This window comes from Xylaria bambusicola, assembly GCF_022495145.1.
Source record: "Xylaria bambusicola strain CBS 139988 unplaced genomic scaffold F5B22scaffold_2, whole genome shotgun sequence".
In the NCBI taxonomy this organism is placed as follows: Eukaryota; Fungi; Ascomycota; class Sordariomycetes; order Xylariales; family Xylariaceae; genus Xylaria; species Xylaria bambusicola.
Window position 1 is genome coordinate 828,506 of NW_025953555.1, and position 23,671 is coordinate 852,176.

General features: G+C 49.1%; 8 protein-coding genes across 8 annotated transcripts; 2 read left to right on the forward strand and 6 right to left on the reverse strand.

Annotated features, from left to right (window-relative positions):
* The first annotated feature begins 1,777 nt into the window (after positions 1-1,777).
* On the forward strand, positions 1,778-3,944 carry F5B22DRAFT_155485 (uncharacterized protein). Its single transcript, XM_047969195.1, has 3 exons — positions 1,778-2,072; positions 2,122-2,278; positions 2,409-3,944. Exons 1-3 carry the CDS (start codon positions 1,888-1,890, stop codon positions 3,654-3,656), a joined length of 1,590 nt encoding a protein of 529 aa, XP_047835742.1. The 5' UTR covers positions 1,778-1,887; the 3' UTR covers positions 3,657-3,944.
* A 444-nt stretch (positions 3,945-4,388) lies between these two features.
* F5B22DRAFT_585540 (uncharacterized protein) lies at positions 4,389-10,320 on the reverse strand. The gene is made up of 3 exons (XM_047973501.1): positions 9,789-10,320; positions 5,254-9,362; positions 4,389-5,194 (listed from the first exon to the last, which is right to left on the reverse strand). The coding sequence occupies exons 1-3, from the start codon at positions 9,925-9,927 to the stop codon at positions 4,832-4,834; spliced, it is 4,611 nt and encodes a 1,536-aa protein (XP_047835743.1). The 5' UTR covers positions 9,928-10,320; the 3' UTR covers positions 4,389-4,831.
* A 251-nt stretch (positions 10,321-10,571) lies between these two features.
* On the reverse strand, positions 10,572-12,102 carry F5B22DRAFT_585543 (ADP-ribosylation factor family-domain-containing protein). The gene is made up of 6 exons (XM_047973502.1): positions 11,933-12,102; positions 11,781-11,879; positions 11,561-11,671; positions 11,424-11,440; positions 11,198-11,343; positions 10,572-11,098 (listed from the first exon to the last, which is right to left on the reverse strand). The coding sequence occupies exons 2-6, from the start codon at positions 11,837-11,839 to the stop codon at positions 10,886-10,888; spliced, it is 546 nt and encodes a 181-aa protein (XP_047835744.1). The 5' UTR covers positions 11,840-11,879; positions 11,933-12,102; the 3' UTR covers positions 10,572-10,885.
* An 85-nt stretch (positions 12,103-12,187) lies between these two features.
* F5B22DRAFT_632877 (uncharacterized protein) lies at positions 12,188-14,779 on the reverse strand (the record flags this gene model as incomplete). The annotated part of the gene is made up of 10 exons (XM_047976754.1): positions 12,188-12,451; positions 12,569-12,766; positions 12,920-13,335; positions 13,417-13,534; positions 13,830-13,831; positions 13,882-13,945; positions 14,085-14,285; positions 14,337-14,429; positions 14,603-14,666; positions 14,718-14,779. The coding sequence occupies 10 exons, from the start codon at positions 14,777-14,779 to the stop codon at positions 12,188-12,190; spliced, it is 1,482 nt and encodes a 493-aa protein (XP_047835745.1).
* A 993-nt stretch (positions 14,780-15,772) lies between these two features.
* F5B22DRAFT_155910 (uncharacterized protein) lies at positions 15,773-17,818 on the forward strand. The gene has a single exon (XM_047969196.1). The coding sequence runs from the start codon at positions 16,354-16,356 to the stop codon at positions 17,431-17,433; it is 1,080 nt and encodes a 359-aa protein (XP_047835746.1). The 5' UTR covers positions 15,773-16,353; the 3' UTR covers positions 17,434-17,818.
* On the reverse strand, positions 17,632-20,357 carry F5B22DRAFT_655555 (carotenoid oxygenase; the record flags this gene model as incomplete). The annotated part of the gene is made up of 6 exons (XM_047979895.1): positions 17,632-18,640; positions 18,740-19,152; positions 19,268-19,924; positions 19,982-19,991; positions 20,053-20,094; positions 20,151-20,357. The coding sequence occupies 6 exons, from the start codon at positions 20,355-20,357 to the stop codon at positions 18,269-18,271; spliced, it is 1,701 nt and encodes a 566-aa protein (XP_047835747.1). The 3' UTR covers positions 17,632-18,268.
* Positions 20,358-20,670: 313 nt separating this feature from the next.
* On the reverse strand, positions 20,671-22,174 carry F5B22DRAFT_585575 (SnoaL-like domain-containing protein). Its single transcript, XM_047973503.1, has 2 exons — positions 21,563-22,174; positions 20,671-21,508 (listed from the first exon to the last, which is right to left on the reverse strand). Exons 1-2 carry the CDS (start codon positions 21,698-21,700, stop codon positions 20,795-20,797), a joined length of 852 nt encoding a protein of 283 aa, XP_047835748.1. The 5' UTR covers positions 21,701-22,174; the 3' UTR covers positions 20,671-20,794.
* Positions 22,175-23,665, reverse strand: F5B22DRAFT_585576 (DUF1264-domain-containing protein). Its single transcript, XM_047973504.1, has 3 exons — positions 23,008-23,665; positions 22,833-22,944; positions 22,175-22,729 (listed from the first exon to the last, which is right to left on the reverse strand). Exons 1-3 carry the CDS (start codon positions 23,095-23,097, stop codon positions 22,248-22,250), a joined length of 684 nt encoding a protein of 227 aa, XP_047835749.1. The 5' UTR covers positions 23,098-23,665; the 3' UTR covers positions 22,175-22,247.
* Between the last annotated feature and the right edge of the window lie 6 nt (positions 23,666-23,671).

Here is a 23,671-nt window from a genome sequence, read left to right on the forward strand (position 1 = left end):
AGCTGATTTATTAACCCATTTATTAGCCTCAGGATGTAAGTAGGCTTGATGTCTATCGGATGATATACAGTATGATGGTACCTCATCAGAAGTGGCGAATGATTTCGATTTCCAACTTTACCTAAGAAGACAGCAGCATCTCTCTAAACTTCACGGTTCTCTTAACTGAACCCATCGCCCAATGGTTAATTCCTTCACTTCCGAAAAAGAAAGCCATGCGAGAACCCCGAAAACGTGTTCAGACATCATACCAGTGGTAACAGCAACATGGCTCCACTAGACACTAGACTTGCAGTACCGCAGGTTTGTGTGCGTAGTTGTTCTGTCATCTAGCGAGAGGTGCTCATCCTCACCCCGCCGATCGGCCAAAACACACCAGTGTGATGATATCCGCGGCCCGCGGTCCTGTCCGCGCGCTGGGTGGTAGGACTGGGCTGTAAAGAGAATGAAAGGAGGGGCAGCCAAGAGTGAGCAGTTATATCATAGGCGTCATGGAAACGAAAATGGCGGGGTTGACGGGGGAAAAGCAATACGGCTTAATCAACAGTCGCGATAACTTCGACGCCAGTTTTGCCAGCGTTAGTCGCACCGCATCGTATCGTACCGCATCGCGTCCCATAATCGATTCCCGTCATCTTACAGGGCCTCTGTCCAGTTGTCCTGACTACTGGGTGGCACTGATCATCGTCTGCCTAGGTAGACTTGACCTACCTACCCACTCGTTCGAGGGCTCCGGTTCCGGTTCAGCTGTGCCGGACACGAGCCCAGTTCACACCATGCATTCAGATGTTTGCGGTGCCTTGGCCAGACCAGACCTTGATTCGCACCAAGTCACGAATAGTGTGATAGCTATCAGTCGACTCGCAAATTTAGATTAACGATACCAGAGAGCTAAGGAAGAATGGAGCTCCCTATAAACTTGATCAGCCATGACGACACCTACGTGAGCCTAGAATACGATATATCCTCCCGACGACAGCCATCCATGGTCCTCATGCGGTTACACTGCGTCTTGTTGAACCGTTTTCGCAAGCTGGTGCTTCATATCTTAGCTGGCATGCAGCACAACACTGCCTGATATAACCGGGCTTTGATTCTTCATTGACCGAATGTGCATAAAGAGGACAACAGTGTTGCATGAGTATATTGTGCTAGGGCACTCTCAGTTCTCACATCGCTCTTGTCGCTTGGGCAACGTGGATGATCCCTGGGGCGTTTTTGGTCTCTTGCAAAGACTCCCGATACTCTAATCCTCCATCTGGAGTCTTGGCTGCATGGCTATCGGCTGGAGTATCATATCTGATTGAGTCTTCAGCTTCCCTTTCTCGAGGAGGCTCATCAGTATTCGTTATACCGAACTGCTGCAGGCGCCATCCTATCACAAACCATGTCATCGATCGTTACAGATGCATATAGTGCGGACGAAAGTGGCACACCAACACACGATCGCGTATGATACTATTGGTCTCTATCCCACATGCGCCAACTATCTTATTCCGGACCATGTGTTCCTTGCCTCGTATCACAGGCATCTTTCGTCCCCGATTAGCATTTTGTTTTGTACGTTGAGCATGAGAAGCTGGTTCTGCTGCTACCCGTCGGGCTGTGCAGGCCACCATGATGCAAGTCGAAAAGTCCGCTGCTGGTCTCTCAGCCTATGTCATTGAAGCGTTCGTTTTGATTATGCCTGTACAGCTCAATAGATTTAGACCATGAATATAAGCCTGACTGTCGTCCCTCAAACAAGACATCATTGCTTTCCTTCACCTTTATGATTAAGAGCTCCTCTATTGGCTCACCAAGTGACTCGTTCGTTAAGGTTGCTTGAACCATCATCTCCCCGTTGCCTTACTCTTACCTTCGTTTTCGGGCAGTGAAGTCGTCATCATGAAGGCCTACGCTATCCTTCTCGCACTTGCTACCTCAGCTATTGCAGGGAAACATGGCTACAGTTACCCTCCTTACCCCCATCCCCCTCCTCCACCGGTTATTACTACTACGACCGATTACCTGACTACCTATACGACTGTTACCACATGTCCAGTTTTCTCTACGGTGACTGCTGGGGGGTCGTAAGTCATCTCACTCATCTCTTTGCGAACGTAGACTCACATACGTTAGAACATACGTTGAGACGAGTTTGGCCACCTCGACTATTGTTGTAACGGAATGTCCAGGGGGCTCCTGTGGAGGGGAGGTTACTGTAACGCAGCCTGACACTACCGTTGGTACTACTACCAAGGTCGAGCTCACATATACGACGACCTGCCCTGTTACTGTACGTTTTAGATGACGAAGCTTCACTCCTCCATTTGCCATGTACCTTGAATTTGGCGAAAGCAGAAATATTCCAATAACTTAACTTGCCTTTACTAGCTGAGAATAATAGCTAACAGCGAACATTATAGGAGACTGTTACTGTTGGCGGCTCAACACACACAACTATCTACACAACCACTCGCGTGGAAGTGACATATGTCGACACAACCGTTTTTGCAACTGAAACGGGCCCTGCAGTTACCGAGACCTCTGGAGAAGTTGTCTATACCACAAAGACCCATGTCAGTCCGGTGACAGAGACGAAGACCGTTGAAGGAGAGACTGTCGTTGTTACGTGGACTGCCACGCAGACGATCGTTACCGATGTTCCGATCACTGCTACTGAGTATACATCCTACACTGTCACCGAGCATGTCGAGACATCTGTCTACGAGACTGTGACATGCCCCGAGACGACGTATGCCACGGTCTCAGAAGGTACCACTATTTATGTCACTAGCACTGGCACTTCGACTATCTACGAAACTACGGCTTACACAGTTGTTGAAACTATTCCCGTCACTCAGACAACAGAACTCGGTGTGACTATTACCTCGCAGGAAACTGTCGGCGAGACAGTCACTGAGCTGCCCACTGTTTGGGTCACGGAAGGAGATACGACCATCATCAGTGAGCCAGCACCGACTACTACCGTGGTATATCCCACCACTCTGGTCACCACCATAAGTCAGACCATCTCGTACCCTGCTGGGTCAACTGTGGTCGAGACAACTGTTGTTGTCGAACCAGAAACTTCTACACTCATTTATCCCACTACTGTAGTCCCTTCAACAAGTGAGACCATCATCACCATCACGCCAGAGCCCTCATCTACTACTGTCGTATACCCTACGACCATTATTCCCGAGACTAGCGAGACAATAATTGTCCCTCCTGTCAGCGAGACGACCATCGTCAGCGTGCCTGAGCCTTCTTCCACTGTTGTATACCCCACAACCATCAGCATACCCGTGTCGTACTCGCAGCCCCCGGTTCCAACTGAGAGCACATCAGTTGGCGAGACGACCATCGTTAGCGAGCCAGAGCCTTCTACTGTGGTATATCCGACCATCAGCATCCCTTCTTACTCGTTCCCCCCTGTGCCGACTGTGATCGTCACCCCGCCCAACAGCGTACCCGCCACCACCGTCTATCCCACTACCATCACCAAGACCGTTTCTCACCACCCCACGGTCCACCATACCTCGACCAAGAGCAGCTCCTCGTCTGAATATCCTACAAGCACCAGCTCCGAGGTTCCGTCAGGACTAGCGGCTCAAGTCACTCCAGCCGCAGCGCTCTTGTTCGGCATTGCTGGCTTCGCCGCATTGCTCTAGTCATCGAGCGGAAAACCAAGATGCATAAAAGCCCGGTCTACAGGATACGCCTCATGTAGATGAATGGAATCCAGATCCCAACGATCATGGCAATTACCATTGACAAGTAGCATCATGCATGATGGAGGGAGGAAAAAGGAGGACAGAGAGAAGAGAAGGGGTAAGAGGTCAAACAAGGGAGGGGTCAAAGACGCATTTCGCGGACATGCTTTCAAACCCAGGCACGCTTATTTTCTAAACTTAATCGTAATATAATTCCACCCTACTTGCTACTACTGTACTTCCTCTACGTGTGGTATTTCCCATTAGTGAGGGATGTGGTCAGTCACCAATTCATCCTACCCGTAATGTGGCAAAACGAACGAAAGAAACTAGGGAAAAAAAGAGGGGATGGGGGAAGGGGGGATATTCCGATTCACATCAAGAACACAAAAAAAGTGATCTAAACAGAAATGCCCAGAGAAAATTTCATACTCGTCCGTGAGTTTCCAAAAAGAAAAAAGAGTGGTGGTGCGTTCGGGTCACGAGGTACCTCATTCGCTCTATCGGAGCTAGAAATCTACCTATGGGGGTATATTAGACAAACCTGATTTCGGATCCAGAACCCAAGAATGAGTCGAATGGATCGGCATGGGCGAGCAAAGAAAAAGCGTACTTGTAATTGATTTTCACTGAGAGCGCGTTCACAATGCAAGTGACATCCATGAGCAGCACGAAAATTGTAGGCAAATTGGTACCATCAAACGCAGGGTAATAAGCCCTGCCTCTATTTTGTTTTCTGTCTTTTAAGTCATCTGACGGGTTCGATATACGATTCAACCCACACATCTCGTCTGTATAACATGCCGTACCTCGTACATCAGGATACATCCGAGCAAGTCTGGGAAAGATTCCACTGCCTGCTGTGGTTTAGTTGCAATAGACAAATATATACGCCGCCACGATGATGATGATGATAATGCAATGCTGACCCCTTAACAAACTCCAAATACACAACCCAAGCCCCGCCCAGTTGCCCCATATTTTGCGAGAAAAACAACGGTGCATCAATGGGGCTTGGACATCATCAGCAGTGGTCCGCTGCCCCGACTATGACCCTTCACCCTAGCACATTTTACCATCTATAGCCGCGTCTACCATATTTTGGCCTACGTCCAGATGTCGGAATGCGAGCTCTACTCGCTTAGTGCCTGGAGTGCCTGGCTTAACGTTACAACTTTGAGGCTGCGACCTCGTTTCAACCCTGTGTTCGTGATTGTAACTGTAGGACTTAGGGCGTCCTGCCATTTCCGGAAAACACTCTTTAAGTCTCGGGGAATGCCCTCAAGCACAACGGTCGAGACGGGTACAAAAGGCCTATCTTCCATACTAGATGCCAGTATTGCATACTCTTGGGCGAAATCTAGGGCATTATGGAACGAGGCGTACTGGGATTGAGCGCGTGACCCCACCACAATGTATAGCTCAAAAAAAGCATCAACCACATAGATGTTGGTTGGTAACAAATCCATCTGTGAAAAGATAGACAGTTCTATAATCTGGGGTTCGTCATGTGTTAGTTGTGCTGTCAACAACCTACAGCATCTTGAAAACTCACCTGCTGCTCGGAGGCAGCGTCCGACAGGAATAGCCGGCTGCAATATTTTTCGTACTTTGGCTTCAACCGCCAATGATCAGCAGAACCAAACCTGTTGGCCCCATCAAAGAGGTCCCAAAACTCCGTTGGCTCGCGGCCTTCCTCGAGCTCCTCCAATTCACCAGAGAGTACATAGTCCATTCCTATTAGACGTGCACAACTAAGCTCGTCCACACCGCTGCCTTTGCCCTTCCATAAGTAGCATCTGCCACCTTGAGTGATAAGATAGGGGAACCCAGAGCACAGTGCTGATGAGGTGAAGTCAACTTCATCGAACACAATATGTCCATTGTACCGCCGCCCGCAGAGAACGTGCGGAGCAAGCGAGTCAAATTTATTACCAGAGCCACGGTGCGTGACCACGATACCTCCAAGGGCTTGCAGAAACTCACCCGTCTCCTTCCCTTGCCTGAGGTGGATCAACGTACCGCCAAACGAACGGGCTTCGCGGGATACAAAAACCACTGCATCTTCAGCAGCTGATGCGGGGACTTCGTCCCCAGCCCAGAAATATACTTCGTTGATCTTTCTGCCAGCTTCATCGTTGAATGAGTGGGTGCAGAGATACATTTCGCGTTCAAAAAGTGTACGCTCATGGTGTGCAGGGACAGGTTGTTTTTTGCCATCGGCCGAGAGTTGAAAGAGTTGAGCGCTTAGAGTCTTGATTCTGGGAGGTTCCAGGTTTGGTCTTTGCATTAAAAGCTCGGTTGGGTCTACTCGATAACTTCTCTGAGGGCGGTCTGAACCAAAGAAATCCCGAAGCATCGCAGAGCTATCGGACGACTGCTTCGAAGGAGTCCGCAAAGGTAACACAGTAAGTGAAGGTGACTGTGGTCCTGGTGACGGCAACAGCTGAGGACTTGAATTCAAGTTTGGTGCCGTTGGAAGGGGGCGTGATGAGTATAAAAAGTCGCTTGATGCGACCGGGGGGTTAGGTAACGGTCTGGGGCCTGCAGGAGCGACTATCTTGCTCTCTGGTTCAGCAGCAATAGAACTAGGTTCGGTGTTCGAAGACTGCCGCTTTTGGGTCAAAGATAGAGGTGCAGGCAAAGGCACTTTAGGCTTATTTAACGAGGGCGAACGCGGCTTTTGCTCTGCATCTTGGCTTGATGATTTGTCGAGGAAACTCCTTGTTTTGAGAGATGTTTCCTGCAATTTGGACTGTTCGGGCACGTTCCCAATGTCTGATGTTGGCGTGGCATCCATAAATCGTGACATTCGACTCATATTGAGTTTTCCAGGCGACGGAGGCTGGGAAGGGGTTTGTTGTGGATCGTCCGAGGTTTTACGTATGGGCTGTTGACTTTGCGCTGTGAATGCGGCAAGCTGACCAAGAATCTTGCTCTCCGGCTTTGGTCGTGGGATATTGGCTTCGGCTATGTCCGTGGGTTCTGAGACCAACCTTGACGCACTTATCAAAGTAGTGGGCTTTGGCCGTGGTTGTATAGGTGATACGACTTCTTTTTTAAAAGGCTCATTAATGGGCGTCTCTTCCAGCTGAGTTGAGTAGATAGTAGTATCCTGTTCTTTAGGCGTGTCGCTTGTCATTACTCGTTTAGTTGCGATGGGTCTCGAATCTATAGCCGTCGCACGTGGAGCGGAAGACGTCGTGGGCGCTTTCCTCTTAGGCCCGCGCGCTCGACTCTTGGTCATATGTGTTAGTTTGGGTCCAGATCCTACTTCATCGCCTTTACCTATAGAGTGGGAGCCTGAGAGTTTGTTACTGCCAGAGCTAACCCCTGAACCCGTAGTGGGAGGAGGTCCTCTACCGATGATACCAGCAAGAGCAGGATTGAATCGGTTTGCTAATGTGCTTCCACCAAGCTTGCCTGGAATACGAACTGGACTGTTGGACTCGCTGACTGGATTCGCCAAAACACTAGAAAGTTTAGAGATAGGGGGTTTTTGTGTAGTTGATGGCTTTGTTGAGTTCAATCCCTCTATGACCGAGGCACGCTTCTCCAAAGTACTAAAGCGCTCAAAATTTCCCGCAAAGCTCTTTGGCACTGAGTCTCGCTGAGACACGACACTTGGGCGGCGTGACTCCGTTTCAGCTTTACCAGAAGACGTTGTGTCTCGCTTGATGGTGTTGGAACGACCCAATTCAGCTCGTTTTTGAAGGCCTTCAGGGATTGGTCTTTCACTTGACACACTGCCATTTCGCGTCACGCCTCGCCCTTCAGACTGCGCTTCGTGGAAACTCTTCTTCTTCGCTATGATGGCATCCTTAAACTCGTCTACCCGCTCCGACTTTTGGGGTCCGTTCGTTACAGTCAACGCAGCTTTTCCTCTACTAATATTATTTTTGAGTTCATCAGGGGCAACATAGTTCTGTGTGGTGGTCTTTCGAAGGCTGCCGAACACATTCTTGAATTCCGGCTGTTGTGAGCCAGTATGTGGTGTAGTGCTAGAAGCTGGTGCTCGATGCCTGAGGTTTGCTCGGAAGTCTTTCTTAGGAGGAGTCTCTGGCTTCACTTTGCTGACAGCAGGCATTCCTACTTGTTTGATTTCCACAGTCGAATCGGAATTGGACTTGATTGGACCTGGCCCTGGTGGTGGCTGGCTTTCGGCAGGTTTCGAATTAATCATAGGAGTGTTGATGCTGCTAATGGATGGAGACGGGCTATGGAGACTGCCCCGTCCGACTGGAGTTATCGTCATGCCAGGGGCAGAGGACCTCATAAGCCCACCAATACTGACTTGGTGCTTGTGTGAAACGACTGGGGGCTTAGTGCTTTCGGCTCCGGGATTACCTGCCTTCTGGGCCTTTGCCTTCTGGATTTCTGCCATCCATGCTGGTTGATTGGGCGGAGGTTGAGTGGGCTTGGGCTTTGGAGACTCCGGTTTGTTCAGTGCTGACTCCAGCCAGCTAGATTTTGTAGGACTCCACCTGCGAGGATCCATAGTTTTTGAAGGGCTAACAGGAGGTGAATCTTTGCCAGAATACTGACCCTGCGGCTCTGGAGAAGTTGTATCTAGTCTTAGCGAAGTGCCTGTTGTCGATGCTAGCCTATCCTCTTCTTTGTTATCAGTTGAGCTGGACCTTACTTGCTCTGCGGAGGAATCACGAAGTATACTCGTAGGTCGGACCTTGGCGTTAACGCTGGTTCGACTTATGGGATCATAGCTATTGCGGTTTGGAGCGGTAGGATCCGCGCGTTGCAATCCTGCGGGTGATTGTACGTTCCACCGTTTACTAACACTCTCTGAGCGCTTCATCATGGCGCTTTGCACAAAGCCGCCCATGCCTTTCGTTGGTGAAATAGGCCGGTCTGTTTTTGTGGGTGACGTTCGGCCGTGGGGCGGAGAGAAAGGGCCTCGCGTGTCTGCAGTCGCGGCGATATCTGATGGAACTGTATCTGGTGGTAGGTCTACTTTTTGAGGGTCTGGTAAGTTTGTAGGTGAAGTAACAGTGCTCCCCAGCGCTGAGGACACCACGGGAGGGGTATCTCCGTTTTTGAAAGATCCGGCCGATGTGCTACGCGACATACCCGGAAGTTGGGTTTGGGCAGAAAATGGGTCCACTGTCTGTGTATCTTCAACCTGGGATCGCCTATACGCAGCTGAATTGGCGCCTCTATCAGCAGTCTGGCGAAACCAAGAAGGGTCTTTCGACGATAGCGCAGCAGCAATCTGATCTCTCGACATGTTGTCGACGACTGTATCCTGGTCGGAGATGGAATTGGAGGAGCGTGTCGCATTTTCGGCTGCAACCACGGAGAGTGGCCGGCTTCTCGACCGCTCCGAAGCCTGTGAATTAGGCCGTCTCTGCCAAGAGAGACCTCTGCCAAGTGTTCCGCTCCGTGTAGGTGATGGTGGGTAATTGGCTTTGACATCGGGTTCAACGGGCAATTCGTTCTCCTTGGACGGAGAGCTTGATATTGTTGCGGCGGTAGCCATATTCTCCTCCTCAGCCTCCGGGACAGATTGCGACTGGGGGTCAGAAGGGGGATAGAGAATAGGAGAGGCAACCAAATCTAGGCGTTCTGGGCGGTGGCTATCGTTGGGTTGAGAAGGAGGCGGGGTGTTTGCAGGTGACGATTTTTGGGGCGAGATAGATCTGGCGCGTTCTGGTAAAAATAGCAAACTCAATATTAGCCCTAGTAAACCCAACAAAAGCACTCTCGTGTAGAAAGAAAGTAAAAAAACAAAAAACAAAACAAGTTGTAGTGGCAATACCAGCAACCGTAGTAACGAATGGGGACAGACGAAAGTAAGAAGTAAGCCTATTTATATACAAGCACTCGAAAAGATTCCCTCTCTGGTGGAAGTAGGCTGCGAGAAATGGAGCACACAGAGCGCAACATTACGGGCCTATAAGGTAGGTGGAAGTAGCTATGGGGGGAGTGCAGACAGCAGGGTGGAAGTGAGGTGGAAGTGAATAGCACAAGGACGGTCAATGGCCGAAAAGTATAACATTGTGTGCGTGTGTGCGCGCCTATGTAGGTTATATAGACGGTCTGAAGGAGGAAAGGAGGAAATGAGGTTCTTCTTACCACGGCGGCGAGCCTGCCGTTCCTTCCGATCCTGTAATATCTTCTCTTCCAATTCTCTGGACCGGGCTTCATCCTCCTCGATCCGGCGTTCTCCCAACTCTTTAACCTGGGACAGAAAGCGAGATACGTCCTCAGACATCGGGAAACGGGGGCGGCGGCGGCGACAGCGGGCGGTTGTGATTACCTATGTAGGTACTCGGTAGGTAGACAGGTATGGATTATATTGTTTACACAGAGTCATGCATGGGGTGGGGTTTGCATGTCAGGGCAACGCGGACGCGAGGCTTGAATTTTGGCTTTACCTGGGGCAGCTTTGGTAGTACCAGATGATGGTCTAGTCAGGTACCCAAGGTTTAACTTGAGCTCCCGTACCTTTGACCTGGGCGACCTTCCTTCGGTACCTTGGGTACCTAATCGAGGTGTAGAGGTGTAGAGGTGTGGTGGGGTGGGTAGGAGGTACGGAGGAGACAATGTTTATTGTTGTTGTAGCAGTAGTGGAGGATGATTGTGGTGATGATGACGAGGTGAGGTGAAGCTACTACTTTAGTGTCTCGCAACAAGAAAATCTACGCTGCGCCAGAGCGGCAAGGGGCATTGCTCGGCGGACCGGTGGGCTTGCATGCCTCTTCTCCGGCGCTACTTCTCACTCCCCAGTCCTGGCTAGGCGGGTTCAACGTCCCCCGTCCAACCCTTGCCCTCCCGTTCAGCGTTAAGTAAGCCCGATAACTACCTGTTCGCTGGGTGCATGAATAGGTATCCTCTTGCAGCGTAAGTTGTAACCGACGATCTTGCTGGACCAATACCTAGGTAGTTGAATGACTCGATTAGTTTTCCAATTGTTGTTTTACTCCCTGTCGCTATAGTAGTTGCTATGTCTTTCGCATTGTATATTGTACCTTTAATGGGGCATTTTCTTGTAGACACGCACTATTTATTTAGGTATTCTCTATAGTTGCTCACCTTTTTTTCTCCCTCGCACATATATTTACATGTAAGGGAACGAAATAGTTCAATGGACTTGTCGCGTGTGTCCATATTGTCAATGTGAATCCAAAGGTTATTCCGGTGAGATGGCTGCATCCCATATGTTTTGTGTATCAATACAAGAACAACCTTGCCTTCGCATCTTCTACAACCCATGCAAGTCCTTCCCGTAGATTCTCGCCTGTTATGGCGCTACATCGCAAGACATACCACCGGTGTGAGCGGATTGCTTTAAGCTGCAGACCCTGCAAGATCTCCGTCTCATCCATGCAGCCCTGGACATCCGTCTTGTTGGCAAAGACGAGAAGGCTTGCGCCCGAGAGTCGCTGGATGACGTGAGCACGAACGACAGTTAGCAATCTTAAAATCTGAAGAGGAAAATTGAGACATATGCGAAAGTAGTTCAACATGGGATGGCGCCTTACCTCTTCCTGCAGCAGCCCATGCAACTCGTCGCGACAGTCGTCAATGCGTAACCGATCCGTCGCATCCACCACCCAGATCAAGGCGTCCGTCTTCTCAAAGTAGTTGCGCCAGTATGAGCGCAGGGTTTTCTGACCGCCCACATCCCCTTAAGCCATGAATGAAAATCAGTAATTTCCCCCCGAACATGGACGCACCAAATAGCAAGTCGTTAGAGTGCAGACTCACAGATATTCAGCTTGTACCTGATGATTGTCCATGTAGTGGTTAGTCAGTCGTTCACAGTGCTTGATCATTGGATGTTGGCAAACAGGGAATTATGCGTAGATGCAAAAACGTTAAACAATGGGAGAGTAAACGCTCACCCCTCGTAGTCAATTGTCTTGATGATGAAGCCTAGTGTCGGGCTGACGGTGTTGACATCCTCGTTCATTATCTTCTTGACAATCGTTGTCTTCCCCGCATTATCAAGACCCCTAGCGTTGAACTCATCAGTAATGGTCTTCCATAAAAGTTACATGGCGGTCCTGTGCAGGCGGGGAGGCAGTGGAAGAGAAGACCTGAGCCAACGCGACGTGAGCTTACAGCATCAATATTCGCATCTCCTTATCCTTCAACCTTGCCTTGCGTAAGATGGACAACATGTTATGGAAAGAAAGTTGGCGCGTCCTGTCAATTGACAACCTGGGAAAGTTATTCAGCTTATTGAATTGATAGTCCGAATTCTTGTTGAGTACCTAGGTAGGTATTAAGTTTCAGCACCGCCAATCCACTCATCACAACTGGATCAGTTGCTGCCTAGGTACTTCACGTGATAGCCTCGAGCAAGCATTCAAGGGTATGTCGTCGCAACCTGGACTCAACAATCAGGTTTGTCTAGCAAAAGGCTTTCGCATATAACATGGCGTGGGAAAAGTATATGATGTAGGGATTCTGGTCTAATCTATACAGCCTACCAAATCAACGTCTCCACTAACCCGTCCCTGAGCGTCTTACTTTTTATCCTTTTTCTTCCGAGCATGCCTGGCTGCTGCAGCTTCCTTGGAGTGCCATCTTTTGTGCAGCCGCTTCATCATCTTGATGAACCCCCGAAGCTCGAAAGCCTTGAGTTTGTTGATATCTTGTTTTTCTGCATATTCACAGACATGTACTTTGCCAGCCGCCAAGTGCAATAGCCTTCGTTCGTAAGGGCCTAGGTTCTCCTCCACCATCGTTCTGATAGTCGGCGCAGTGATCTCAGGTCCCACGTATTCCCACTGCAGTAATTTACGTCAACAATTGCTACAACAGAGCCAGCCTAGCATATCCAAGATTGCAGGAATTTTTCAAATTCTGATGCTAGCCTTAGAGGGATGGGTCTGGGAAGAACTCACCACCCATCTTTCAGAAGGGTCCAAGCTGAGCATTTGGAGGCTTTCTGTTACGATCGTCTCCGTATCTGCCACGCTTCCAGCTTGTCTTGACTGTTGAGTTGCAGTTTCGCTATCGTCCCGGTGGCTTGCAGACCCCCAGTCTGTCGTTCGAGAGATAGGATCAAAGAACTGAGCGGAAACTCGTCTAGGTCTCCAGTACTGCACAACTCTGAATCAGCAATCATGGTCGTAGTGACTACATTTGGGACTGGGTTTGTATGCATATAGCTTTAAGAATCAATGTTCCACCAATGACTTCTATATTTATATTCCGCGAAGTCACCTGAAAGACTGGTGCCCTAGATAACTCACCTGGAGCAGGGACGGGCAGTGCCAAACGTCTGAGTCGTTGGGACCCAATCCTTCGCAAGCAAGTCGCACCCTAACACTCGGGTGAATCCGTTCATTCGTATCCTCTAGAAATTCCGACAGGGGGCGGCCGTCTTTGGGGTTGATTTTCTTGTACATCCCTGGGGCACGGGTAACACTACCTACCAAGTTGTAAAGGGGACCAGTTGCGGATTGGATGTAATGTAGTGACCATGGGCGTACCGGTTTATTCGACTCATAGATGGATTTCTCGGCCCAACCTGGTGGCCGATATTTTCGGTGATGCGAGGCGCTCTCTGGCTCTTGATTTGTATAGTACTTCATGGTGGTTTCGAAGGCCCTTTCCAACGCATCAGGTCTGAATTCGCAACCCACTGAAGAGAGCTGATCCATCATCCCTGACGATGTGTTAGCTCATTCCCATCTTTATTCAGTGCTAAACTGGAACTAGTAAAATGGATTGTAAATAGAGAACGCACAAGCAAGTGTGGTATCAGCAACACCCTGATCTGGCCATCCGCCACCGATATTCGCATGGCTTCCCGGGAACCAAACCTGGCGTAGGTCAGATGTGGCCTGTTCTTCCTGCCGTCGCTCCTAAAGAGTCGGCGCAAACGGCCCTCTCGCCTCATCTAAGGCTAGCGCGTGAAATCCATGTTGGATTTTGTTCGAAAGATGGGTGTTGTAAAACTGATACGTAGTTATCATTAGCTCAATGTCCACTAGATTCAAGCCGAGGGAGACATATTCATGTGTGCATCGCTTGATGCCGAGTCTCGACAGGATCTTCATATCCGGAATACCGAGAGATCCTACCTAGATAGGTAGATAGTCCGTTAGTCAATCAACTGCTTTCACGCACTACCGAGTGAGACCCTACGGTATCCTATACACCTGTTTCCATAGTTAGCAGAATTCGCGCGATTGTATGTAAGCAGCCGTACCGATTGCTCGAACTTGGATGATGGCACCTTTCCCGTTGTTCCCTCTAACGCGAGAGTACCCTTTCTGCCATTTGGAGCAAGGTTAGAAGGTGGTTACTGAACGAATTGCGGACCCATACCTCGACGAGCCGTTCGCGATAGACCGAAGCTGCATTCTCGCCTTTAGGCTTGTTCGTGAATGGAGTTGTCGGGAAAGGGTCGACATAGCTTTCGTTAGACCAGTTTTGCATGTCCTTGAATATAGGGTAAAAGTATTCCTGGCCGACGCGAGTGAGGAGTCCAAGGTCTGAAATCATGCCTCCAATCGACCTTGCAGTGAAAGCACCTCGACTGAAACCAAGAAGAACGATCTCGTCTCCGTCGACATAGTTAGCACAAATGAAGGCGTAGGCTTCGCGGATGTTCTAAGATTCGTTAGTACTATGGTAAGAATAAGAACTCATGCTGTAGCGAACCTCGGATATGCCTGTACCAAAGGCGCCCCCGAGTAACCGAGCTACGAGCCCCAATTTCGAGCCCACTCCGGATTGGTAATATATGATTTGGAACTATAAGAGTCCATACCCGATAAGCCAGTATTCATATCATTAGCTATATAGGTTGGACTTATTAATGGATATTGAGCGCAGAGAGAGAGAGAGAGGGGCCGAATTAAAGTCTAAGGTTGGCGTACTGTTCCATCTGAGCAGGTTCTCCTGAAGCACCTTGAGATGCGGGTCACGTTCGAAGGCACTTGGAGGTTGGATTTGGACTTTCCATTAGATGATTTATTATGTCCGTTGTCCCTATGTTAGGGTCATGAGCATTCGTGTAACGTAATGTCTAGGAGTGCTTACGAATTTTGCCAGGTTCCATCGCAGCATACAATGATGCGCTTTCTCGACGATGATGTAGACATATTAGCACGATTACTCGCGTGATACCAATACTTGGTCAAGGCATGCTTGACACGAAGCGATTTGTGTTTCAAGGTGCTATAAGTATGGGATAGGCCGGGTGAAAAGCAGGTCTGAATCCGCTGTCTGTTGAAAAGATAGAGGCTGGCTTAGTCTCACGAATATCGCTAGTAGGTAGGGAATGGAGTAGAGGCATGGTTATATAGGAATATCTAGCACAAGGTATACTCCGACTGACAACATTATATATCACGTATTCTTCTACGCCCTTCGAGTTTGCAACGACGCTGACGACCCGTGTATAGAAACAGGTAGGTAAGAGCGATATAAGTGAAGCATTAGGCATAACAGCAGGGCAATCCCAAACGTTCTCATACCTAGGTGCTTGAGGAATGTGCCCCGGCAGCTGAGGGAGCTACGGGTTGGCACTTTGTGGCTATGTAGGAAAGCACGCGCACCGTCTCTATGAGATCTCAACACGAGGTACATCTAGTGAATTGAATAACTTCATTCTGTAAGAAAATATGCGCACGATTGGCATCATTTCATCTCACCTGTTCTGCTAGCTTGGAAACCTGTAGCCCGTAACATCCGAAGGTTACTTAGTAACTTGGCATTGCCTAACGGGACCTACAGTTACTTCTTACTTACCTAAGTAAGTACCGGTACCTACCTACAGCCAGGTACCTAACCACTATGTCCCCTCCTGCATACCTACCTGTAGCAGTAGGTGCGTCCCGCTACATAGGTACTTACCCTTGCTTGAAGCACTCACCGTTGGTTGCCTTCTCATGAACTCTCAAGATCGCCGACACTCCTCGGACCTGCCCAGAGGAGAGGAGCTCTAATTCTCAGCTCGTTCTCGCAAGTATTTGGGTTGCTTTTTAGTAGGAGGTAGGAAACCTCGTGGATTTTGCTCACAAAGGTTGGAAACATGATTCTTAGTTATCAATATTAGTAACTACTCTTGGTCAGCGACGTGACACGGCGCGCCCCGGGATCGCGCCCGCGATTCACCAACCTCTGATAGGCTGTCCGGTATAAGAGTTTGCCCCGGTGATACCTAGATGGTATTTGAATACCAACAGACGCTCACAAGTATCATGCATTGAACAATGCGGCTACCCCCACGCTGCCCATCGGGTGCGTTGGGAGTATCTCAGTGATCTGCTCATGACAACTGGTGACCCAAGATGCTGCAACGCCACAACCCAAGTCGTACTTTATCGAGGCCAAGAGCACGCAGCTGTGTCAGTCAATAGTGTAAGAACTATTCCAACCAACGCCGAGGGCGTGCAGATGAAGCGGGGATCCTCGGGAACGGCTACGCCATGCATCTGATGGTTTCCAATCCTTCGAAATGCGTAACAAGGTGAGCTTATCAACCTACCTACCTAGATTCTACCCCTCATCCACTGGTTCTGTCACATGGCCTGCATCTTCGCAGCAGTCTTGAACTCTATAGGCGGCTCGAACCTAGGACGCTGAGGTATAAGATAATGCTGCAAAGAAATGCGCAGGTTCTGTTGCACTTTTACAATCTGTCAGATGGCCACATCCTGAAATCGCTCGCAAGATGGCAAGTTCATCCCATGACTCGGGCGTCTACCTAGAGCCCTTTTTTGATCGCTGCAATTTACCGGCAACAGTGAAAGTAGACTGCGATGCTTTCGCCAGCTCGCGTTATTTAGGCCCTATTCAGCCGGCACCTTTCCAGGGTTATTGCTCGTATACCTTGTTTGCAGACGAAGAGACTGTGGTGCAATTCCGCCCATCCGCATACAAACTAGACATTAATATGACGAATACGGCCAGCGATGTCTTCAAAACCCTGGCCCCAGAGACAGAGTATCTTGGACAGCTCGCAGGGACTGATCTGCATGTGTTTTCTATGAGGAGACTTCCGGGTATATCCCTTGCGGACTATCGAGCAATGTCATGTAAGAGGTCGGCGCGGGAACAACTAGTGCGAGACTTCGCCCAGCTCCAAGTGCTAGCATTGCGAAACGCAAGGCCAGCTGAGAGTCTGCAAGACGAAAAGCGTACAGTGGGATCTAGCCTTACATTACGTTTAGTGTCTATGAGTGCCTCACTTCCCCAAGGTTTCCGTCAAACTGCCTCTTCCATTCTCGGCGAAATATCTGGAATCGAGGCCTTACCGTGGGTTTTTACTCATGGCGACTTCTTAGCCGCAAATATAATGGTGAATGCATGCTCTGGAGAGCTGACTGGCTTGTTAGATTGGGCTGAATCTGAATGGTTACCATTCGGGGTCGGAATGTACGGGCTTGAGGAGCTTCTGGGCGAAGATGACAAGAACGGTCGATTCGTGTACTACCCAGAAGCTGGGCACCTCAGGAAAATATTCTGGAATCATCTCATGCTGTTGATTCCGGATAATGTTCGCGACTCCAAGACCGTTGCCCTTGTGAAAAAAGCACAGATACTTGGTGTTCTCTTGTGGCACGGTATCGCTTTCGACGACGGAAAGCTCAATCGTGTCGTAGAAGAAGGGAAGGATGACCGAGAGATTCAAAGACTAAGCGTCTTCCTGTCATGTATGTCGAGTACGCGACAGTCTAAGCTACTGGAGATCGGCTCATCCGTGACCTCTCGGCTTCGTCTCATCCGCCGCCATCTTCTGAGGAAAGTGTAAAGGTATTTAGTCCTGTCTACTCAGCTGATATGTGTGACTAAGGAGAATGAGAATTAGGTATAATGTATTGAAATCCAAATCTTCAACGACCTACCTCTGTCGAATCCTATGGGCGAACTGGTACGCATCGCCTGACAATCGCCGACACCCCCTAACGACCCCTCTTCATCATCACTTAATATTCCATATTCTATGATCTCTCGTTTGCCAACACACGCCTTTAATCTTAGTATTAGCACACCTATCGGGCTTCTATGCGTCTGCGCCACCCTTGATACGAGGCGCTTTTCTCATGGTATTTCATGCATATTACTACCCTTCTTCAACCTCACAACCTGGATCTTTCTACCCGCGGGAACTATAATGAAATCATGCATACTTCTACCGACATCTCCATCTAAGAAAGAGCTTCTGAAGAGGTAGATTTCTCTATCCCAAGAGAGGGCTGGATTCGAACTGTTTGGAGGTCATTCCCCGTACTCACAATTAGTGTGTCGTGTACTACTATAAATCTGCATCTGAAATATGATCTCATACGCATCGATTGCCTTAAAAAATCCGAGATGATTTTATGATCAAATAACATTACGCTGTTAGACTTGATCTAGAAGATTATACACCTATCTAGCCTGATAGTAGGCGAAACTCAAATCGCCAAATGATGATGCTACCTTACCTCATTGTAGGTTTTATAAAAGACAGATCAATGATCCTTGGAAAGTGCACAGGAAGGGGACAATTGCATAAGCTTAATGTTATTCATGCCAATAACTCAACTGTGTGCCCTTTAGTTATACTAGTGTATCTACCTCCTCAGCCCACTCTCAAGTTGACATCATAACTTCACATCATGTCCATTTAGTCCATCGTCAGGTTCACTGCTGTCCCCATTGGATAGTTTTACTTGCCATGGAAGTGGACTATCAGCAGGTCTCACCGGCCCCAATTCACCAGCTCTACGTCTTTGCCACGCTTCGATATCTCTGTGATCAACAAAATTGCCATGAAACCCAAGACGAAGCTTGAATGGTAGGTGCAGTGTAGCGAGCGGACCTGCCGAGAGTTTCTGCGCATCCCATATGACCACGTCATTCCTTAACTCGTCAAGGTTGTTCTTGAGCGCTGCGAGGTAGCCTTCTCCCTCAGTGCCACCATCCTTCGGTATGAAGACAGGCTCCTGGTATGTGGCGGTCGGTCCTGCGAACCACTTCATTTTTGTTGGTCAGTATTAACTTGTGAGAAAAAGAGGGGGTATTCGTGGTATTGTTTCGATCAAGCGAAGACATTGGTCGTGAAGGTTACTCACAACATCCTCTCCTCCTGTCTTCCCCTCGTCCTCTGAGTCCCACGTATAATGTGCCATACAATTAAACAAGCCGCCTGCTGGTGGTCCACACTTAGCAAAGTCGTAAGGCCGAGTCGGGTCAACCCTTAACTGCCAAAAGTGCTTATACTTCTTTGTCACCACTCTGTCATCAATTCGTGAGAACTCGCCGTTCGTCGACCATTGCAGGGATGGCTTGACCCTTGTGCCGGATTTCGCTTTTGGATCAAATATCCACCGACACGTCGGACTGCTAAGACGAGCTCGCTGATTGAAGTCTGGTGACTCTCCCTCTGGTGGGAACCAAAAGAAGACATTGCCATCGGCGACAGTCAAATCGAAAATTACGTATCCTTCTTCATTCTCGTAACAGCCAGCTACGTGACCATGGAAACCTAGCATAGTCACCGTCAATTATTACGACATATCGTAGGAAGGACATTTCAAGGGAAAACCGGCGTCCCGGTCCCCCTTCTGCCTTCTTCTTTAAAGGCTGGATTCGCGACTCACCGTTGTCTGCTCGAAACCAAACTACATCCTCGGGCTTGCCACCGCGCCGTGGGACTAAGCCATATACTTGATCTTCATTAGGATCCCATGCAAATTTATTGCCACCTTTCTTCAACCGATCAAGTGACATCTTGATAGGTGTCAGTGGGAGGACCATGTAATTCTTCGAAACGCCGCAGTCATGTATCATTCCAGCAAATGGAGCTTTAAATGACAGTTCCTCGGTCTTCATACCATCAGCGTTGATGGTCCAGGTCACCACATCAACACCGCAGTCCGAGCCGTCAGCGCCAGTCTCGTACGCAAAACACAGCATCTCACCAGTATCGGGATCGAATTTGGGATGTGCCGTAAACGTAGGCGTTTTGATCTGGCCTTCAAAATCGTAGCGCCCGATAGTCTCCAATGTCACGGGGTCCATTGCGAACGGTGGTCCATCCTCCTTGCTCGCAAGTAGCATGCCACGCCAGAAGGTGATGTTCGTGTTGGATACAGTCCTGATCACGCCTTTCACGCTCTCGTTGTCGGTATACGGATTTCTATAACGACCAAATAATGCCTTCCGCGCCTTCTCTTCCGCGAGGAACTTGTCTGTCCGCACGTAGCGCTGCTTGAAGTCGGCGTGTCCATCGGCGATACGAATGGCTGTCACGCTGCCTGGTAATGTATACTCCTTTAGAACGTCCTCACTCCACCCAGATACTTACTACGTACCATCTCCATTCTTTAAGGCTTACTGTGAGTTGAGTTCCCTGAATAGGGGGCGATATAGAGTCTTGACTCACAAAATGTATATCATCTTCAAAAAGGGGTGGAAATCGATGGTCCTTTCGCCCCCAGATTAGCTTTTCCCTTATCTTGAGATCCTATTCATTTTCCTTACTGGCTGCACTCGGTAAAAAGTTCCATTTATATCACGTGGAATCTCTCCGGTGACTTCCAAGTTGAAAACGTCTCCCTCGAACCGCGACGTCTTATTCATAGATGAAAAAGCCACGGTATCGGGAAACTTGACTCTCTCGCCGACCCTTTTCCCGTTGTTATAGGGATATAGGGATATCTCAGGCGCAAGCGCCTCTAGGTGCGCCATGATGCAGGCTTCAAGCTAGTATGGACCCGGCACTATACTATCATAAACTGCGTATATTTCGTTCTTTGTTGGTTTCGAGACCTGTTGAGCGAGCAAGTGAGGTTGAACGTGCCTATTTTTCAGAGTGTCTGATGAACTATCAACGAGGAGAAATGCGGAAGTCTTAACGGGAATTCTGTTATCCCACTTTGAGTACTCGGCAGTTGCAAAGTCCTATTATCATGCCGAGATGTATCGGAATGTCACTATACGCAGGCTACGGTCGGGTCTCACATGGGTTATTGAACTTGCCGTAGATGACTGAAAAATATCAACGTGTTTCCTACCACTAGTTCGCTTTGATTCTCCAACTACCGCTTCAAAAATCCTGCGTCGCATAGAAACCCCCTCTTCCCCAACACTGCCCGCTTTAGGCTATGTATTCATGACCATCATGGTCAAGGGTTCTCCACCAATTCAGGCAGAACCCTGACCGAGCCCTCGTTGCTCCATGCTTTCCCCTCTCCCTTTCTCCCCTGTCCCTCCGGTAAAGCCAGAGACAACGGTGGCTCGGCCTCGGAAGAGTCCTGGCCATAGTTAGGGGCGCGCAAGTCATCGTCGCTGACGCGCTTGCCAGTCACAGGGTGAGGGTAATGGAAAGGCACGACACGAGTATCAGGCCACAGCATCTTCTGGTCGATGATCTCGTCAGGGCCCCATGGGTCTTCAGGGTAGGTCTTCGTGGGCCAGGGCACGTAATTCTCCTTTGTCAGGGACCAGCCGGTCTCGAACTCGGCGTGCCAGAATGGGAAGTAGCGGTAGCGAAATAACTTCCAGACACCGTCTTCCTTTAGATACTCGTTCTCGTAGAGGCCGCCTTCCCACCATTGTACGTGGCCTCGCGGGTGCGTCTCACGCACTGATTTATGCGTGCCAGCTTGCATCAAGGCGCGCATCCGACACCAAGCGTGGGTGCCGCTTGGGTCCACGTCCACGATGTCCTGCATCATGATATGGTCAAGGAGAAACCCGTGGACAGGCCCGTTACGGCCCTTAACGAACGTGCTTTGGAATCGGCCGTTGTATAATCTTTTGATGCCTGCTTTACCGCGGTATCGTGACCCGAGGAACTCGACATAGGCATCCGGATGGTCTGCGTACATGTCCACGACCTAATAGCTATGAGAAACTCGTCAGTTGAAATTGATAGTCTAAGGGAACCTTACTTCATTGTATAAGCATTTGTCAAGATAGTAGCCATATTTGAAGTGTACTTTGCGCACTTCTGCCTCGTCTGACACTCGCGATAGTTCCTTACGGAGGAGTGAGACCTCCTGTTTCAATTCAGCAATCTCTGCATCCATCTTCTTCTTTCTTGGATGCTTAATGTTTAATCAGTGCATAGTTGAGCTTCATGCCAACACTGGTCTCTGGCTTTGGGATCGATGTATATATCTACCGCCCCATACCCCATCAGCAATACCGCTGTATACCCATTCCGAGAAGCGGATGACGCACTATGCACACAAGTAATGGATGCATTTTCGGCAAATATGAACAGCTGAATCTCTCCAGGCGATTTTCTAGCTGCGGGGTTGCAGTCAACCCCGCGTAATACAGACATCTTCTATGTACAGTAGCCCTGCTGTTCAAGGGGACATCACATCGAAAGAATGTAACAAAAGTCTAAGATTGTACCTATTGTAACTTCCCGTGCCATCTATTTGCAGAATGGGGTATTGAAAACCCCTTCGACAGAGTATGAATGAACGCCATCAACGTTGTCATTGTCAGCCTGTAGTTTGAAAGCAAGTAGCCATATACTATTACCTCCAATAACAGGACTATATCACAGCTGTAAGAATATATTGAACATTAGAGAAAGATACTAAATACAATACGCCTTCATCATCACATTGAATTTCTTCTTTGCTTCCAAGCTTGGTCAGCATCCCCGTGTATGGTCGGGGCCTCAATGCCTTCTCTTGATTTTTTCGCCCTCTTGTAATCGGTTCCAAATCTTCGATCGCGATCGCCCACAGCCTCCTCAAAGTCGAACTGGCCGTCGGCGGTGAAGCTTGTCATCAACTTGGGTTCTCCAAGAGGCAGCTCGTCGCCTCTATCTGTCTGCCAGAGATGGTACACCTTGCCATAGAGACCGATGACGTGCTTCATTTCCTGAGTCTCCGCGACCCCCCACGCTTGCAGAAGCCCTGGGGCCGTTGGTCCGGGCATGACTAGCATACCGGACTTGACCTCGTAAACATGGGAGTGCCAGAGCCTCCGCTCCTCACTTGGGAGCGTTTCATAAAGCTTGGGTGTGATCATATACTCAATCCCAATCAAGCGAGCATTGGGACCTGGGCTATCGTAGAGAATACATTGGCGAACATCTGTGTTATGTCAGTAGATCCATGAATACCAATGCATCCTTAAGTTGTTGAGAATTGAATCCTAACGTTCATGAAGGGTGGGTGTCATAGAAATAGAGAATACCCTCTGTCAGATGAGCGCAATAATGATTGGCCTCGACATATCGACCTGGCTCGTCAGCGTATGTGTGGAAGGCGTTCAGGTGGGCGCAGAGCTGCTTTGTCGGCTCGAAATTCTACCCCAATATCAGAAAGGAACTCTAATAAAGTGTGCCATTAAAGTATTTGGATTGCGTTACCTGTATGAGAGAGGCACCTGTCTCAAGTGCAATGTCTTCTGCTGGAACTACATCGCCTGGTACATGGCACGGGTTGGTACTTGTTGCCATGTTGCCATGTTGCCTTCAATAATTTCAAAACTCTTCTTATTGGCTTAAGTACCCTCTCGCGATGCAAAACCGAACCTTTGAAGACTAAGCTGAGGACTTTCGATATCAGTCACGGTCATTTTATTTGTATAATTTCAAGTAGCTGGCTGTGGCGATATGCCTCAAACAACCGTAACAACTCGCCCACCAGGTCGTGATGTCATCGTTCCGTGACATCGCCGCCGACGAAGCAGATATGCGGGGTAGACAGGAAAAGCACAATAGGTAGGTGGGTAGGTAGTTTGCGATGTATAGTACATCATCCAAGAGAGTCAAAGTCCTGCGTCCTTTGGTGCCTTTGTCTTTTTGATCTATTAAATCATACAATGTCTTGCCGTTCAGCCAAACGCCTGAAAGGCAGCAAAGGCGGACAAGGCATAGCTCTTTCTAGCTGCGTCTCCGGGCAGGACCGACGAGGACAAGGCCACCCGAGTGCGTAGGTGCCTACAAGCGCTGTCGTAGCGCTAAAGTGCGGGTTGATAGCGAGCTGGCAATAGCATAAGATCACCTATCTCGTGCCCTGTTAACCTGACAA

Coding starts and splice junctions, on each gene's coding strand:
- F5B22DRAFT_155485 (XM_047969195.1), top strand. CDS start 1,888: ATGAAGGCCTACGCTATCCTTCTCGCACTTGCTACCTCAGCTATTGCA. Junction 2,073..2,121: donor ACGGTGACTGCTGGGGGGTC/GTAAGTCATCTC, acceptor CACATACGTTAG/AACATACGTTGAGACGAGTT. Junction 2,279..2,408: donor CGACGACCTGCCCTGTTACT/GTACGTTTTAGA, acceptor CGAACATTATAG/GAGACTGTTACTGTTGGCGG.
- F5B22DRAFT_585540 (XM_047973501.1), bottom strand. CDS start 9,927: ATGTCTGAGGACGTATCTCGCTTTCTGTCCCAGGTTAAAGAGTTGGGA. Junction 9,363..9,788: donor ACGGCAGGCTCGCCGCCGTG/GTAAGAAGAACC, acceptor TATTTTTACCAG/AACGCGCCAGATCTATCTCG. Junction 5,195..5,253: donor ACGCTGCCTCCGAGCAGCAG/GTGAGTTTTCAA, acceptor GACGAACCCCAG/ATTATAGAACTGTCTATCTT.
- F5B22DRAFT_585543 (XM_047973502.1), bottom strand. CDS start 11,839: ATGTTGTCCATCTTACGCAAGGCAAGGTTGAAGGATAAGGAGATGCGA. Junction 11,672..11,780: donor GAGATGCGAATATTGATGCT/GTAAGCTCACGT, acceptor GTTCAACGCTAG/GGGTCTTGATAATGCGGGGA. Junction 11,099..11,197: donor ATGGGCTGCTGCAGGAAGAG/GTAAGGCGCCAT, acceptor CACGTCATCCAG/CGACTCTCGGGCGCAAGCCT.
- F5B22DRAFT_155910 (XM_047969196.1), top strand. CDS start 16,354: ATGGCAAGTTCATCCCATGACTCGGGCGTCTACCTAGAGCCCTTTTTT.
- F5B22DRAFT_585575 (XM_047973503.1), bottom strand. CDS start 21,700: ATGGATGCAGAGATTGCTGAATTGAAACAGGAGGTCTCACTCCTCCGT. Junction 21,509..21,562: donor ACAAATGCTTATACAATGAA/GTAAGGTTCCCT, acceptor CATAGCTATTAG/GTCGTGGACATGTACGCAGA.
- F5B22DRAFT_585576 (XM_047973504.1), bottom strand. CDS start 23,097: ATGGCAACAAGTACCAACCCGTGCCATGTACCAGGCGATGTAGTTCCA. Junction 22,945..23,007: donor CAGGTGCCTCTCTCATACAG/GTAACGCAATCC, acceptor ATATTGGGGTAG/AATTTCGAGCCGACAAAGCA. Junction 22,730..22,832: donor TTGCGCTCATCTGACAGAGG/GTATTCTCTATT, acceptor GACATAACACAG/ATGTTCGCCAATGTATTCTC.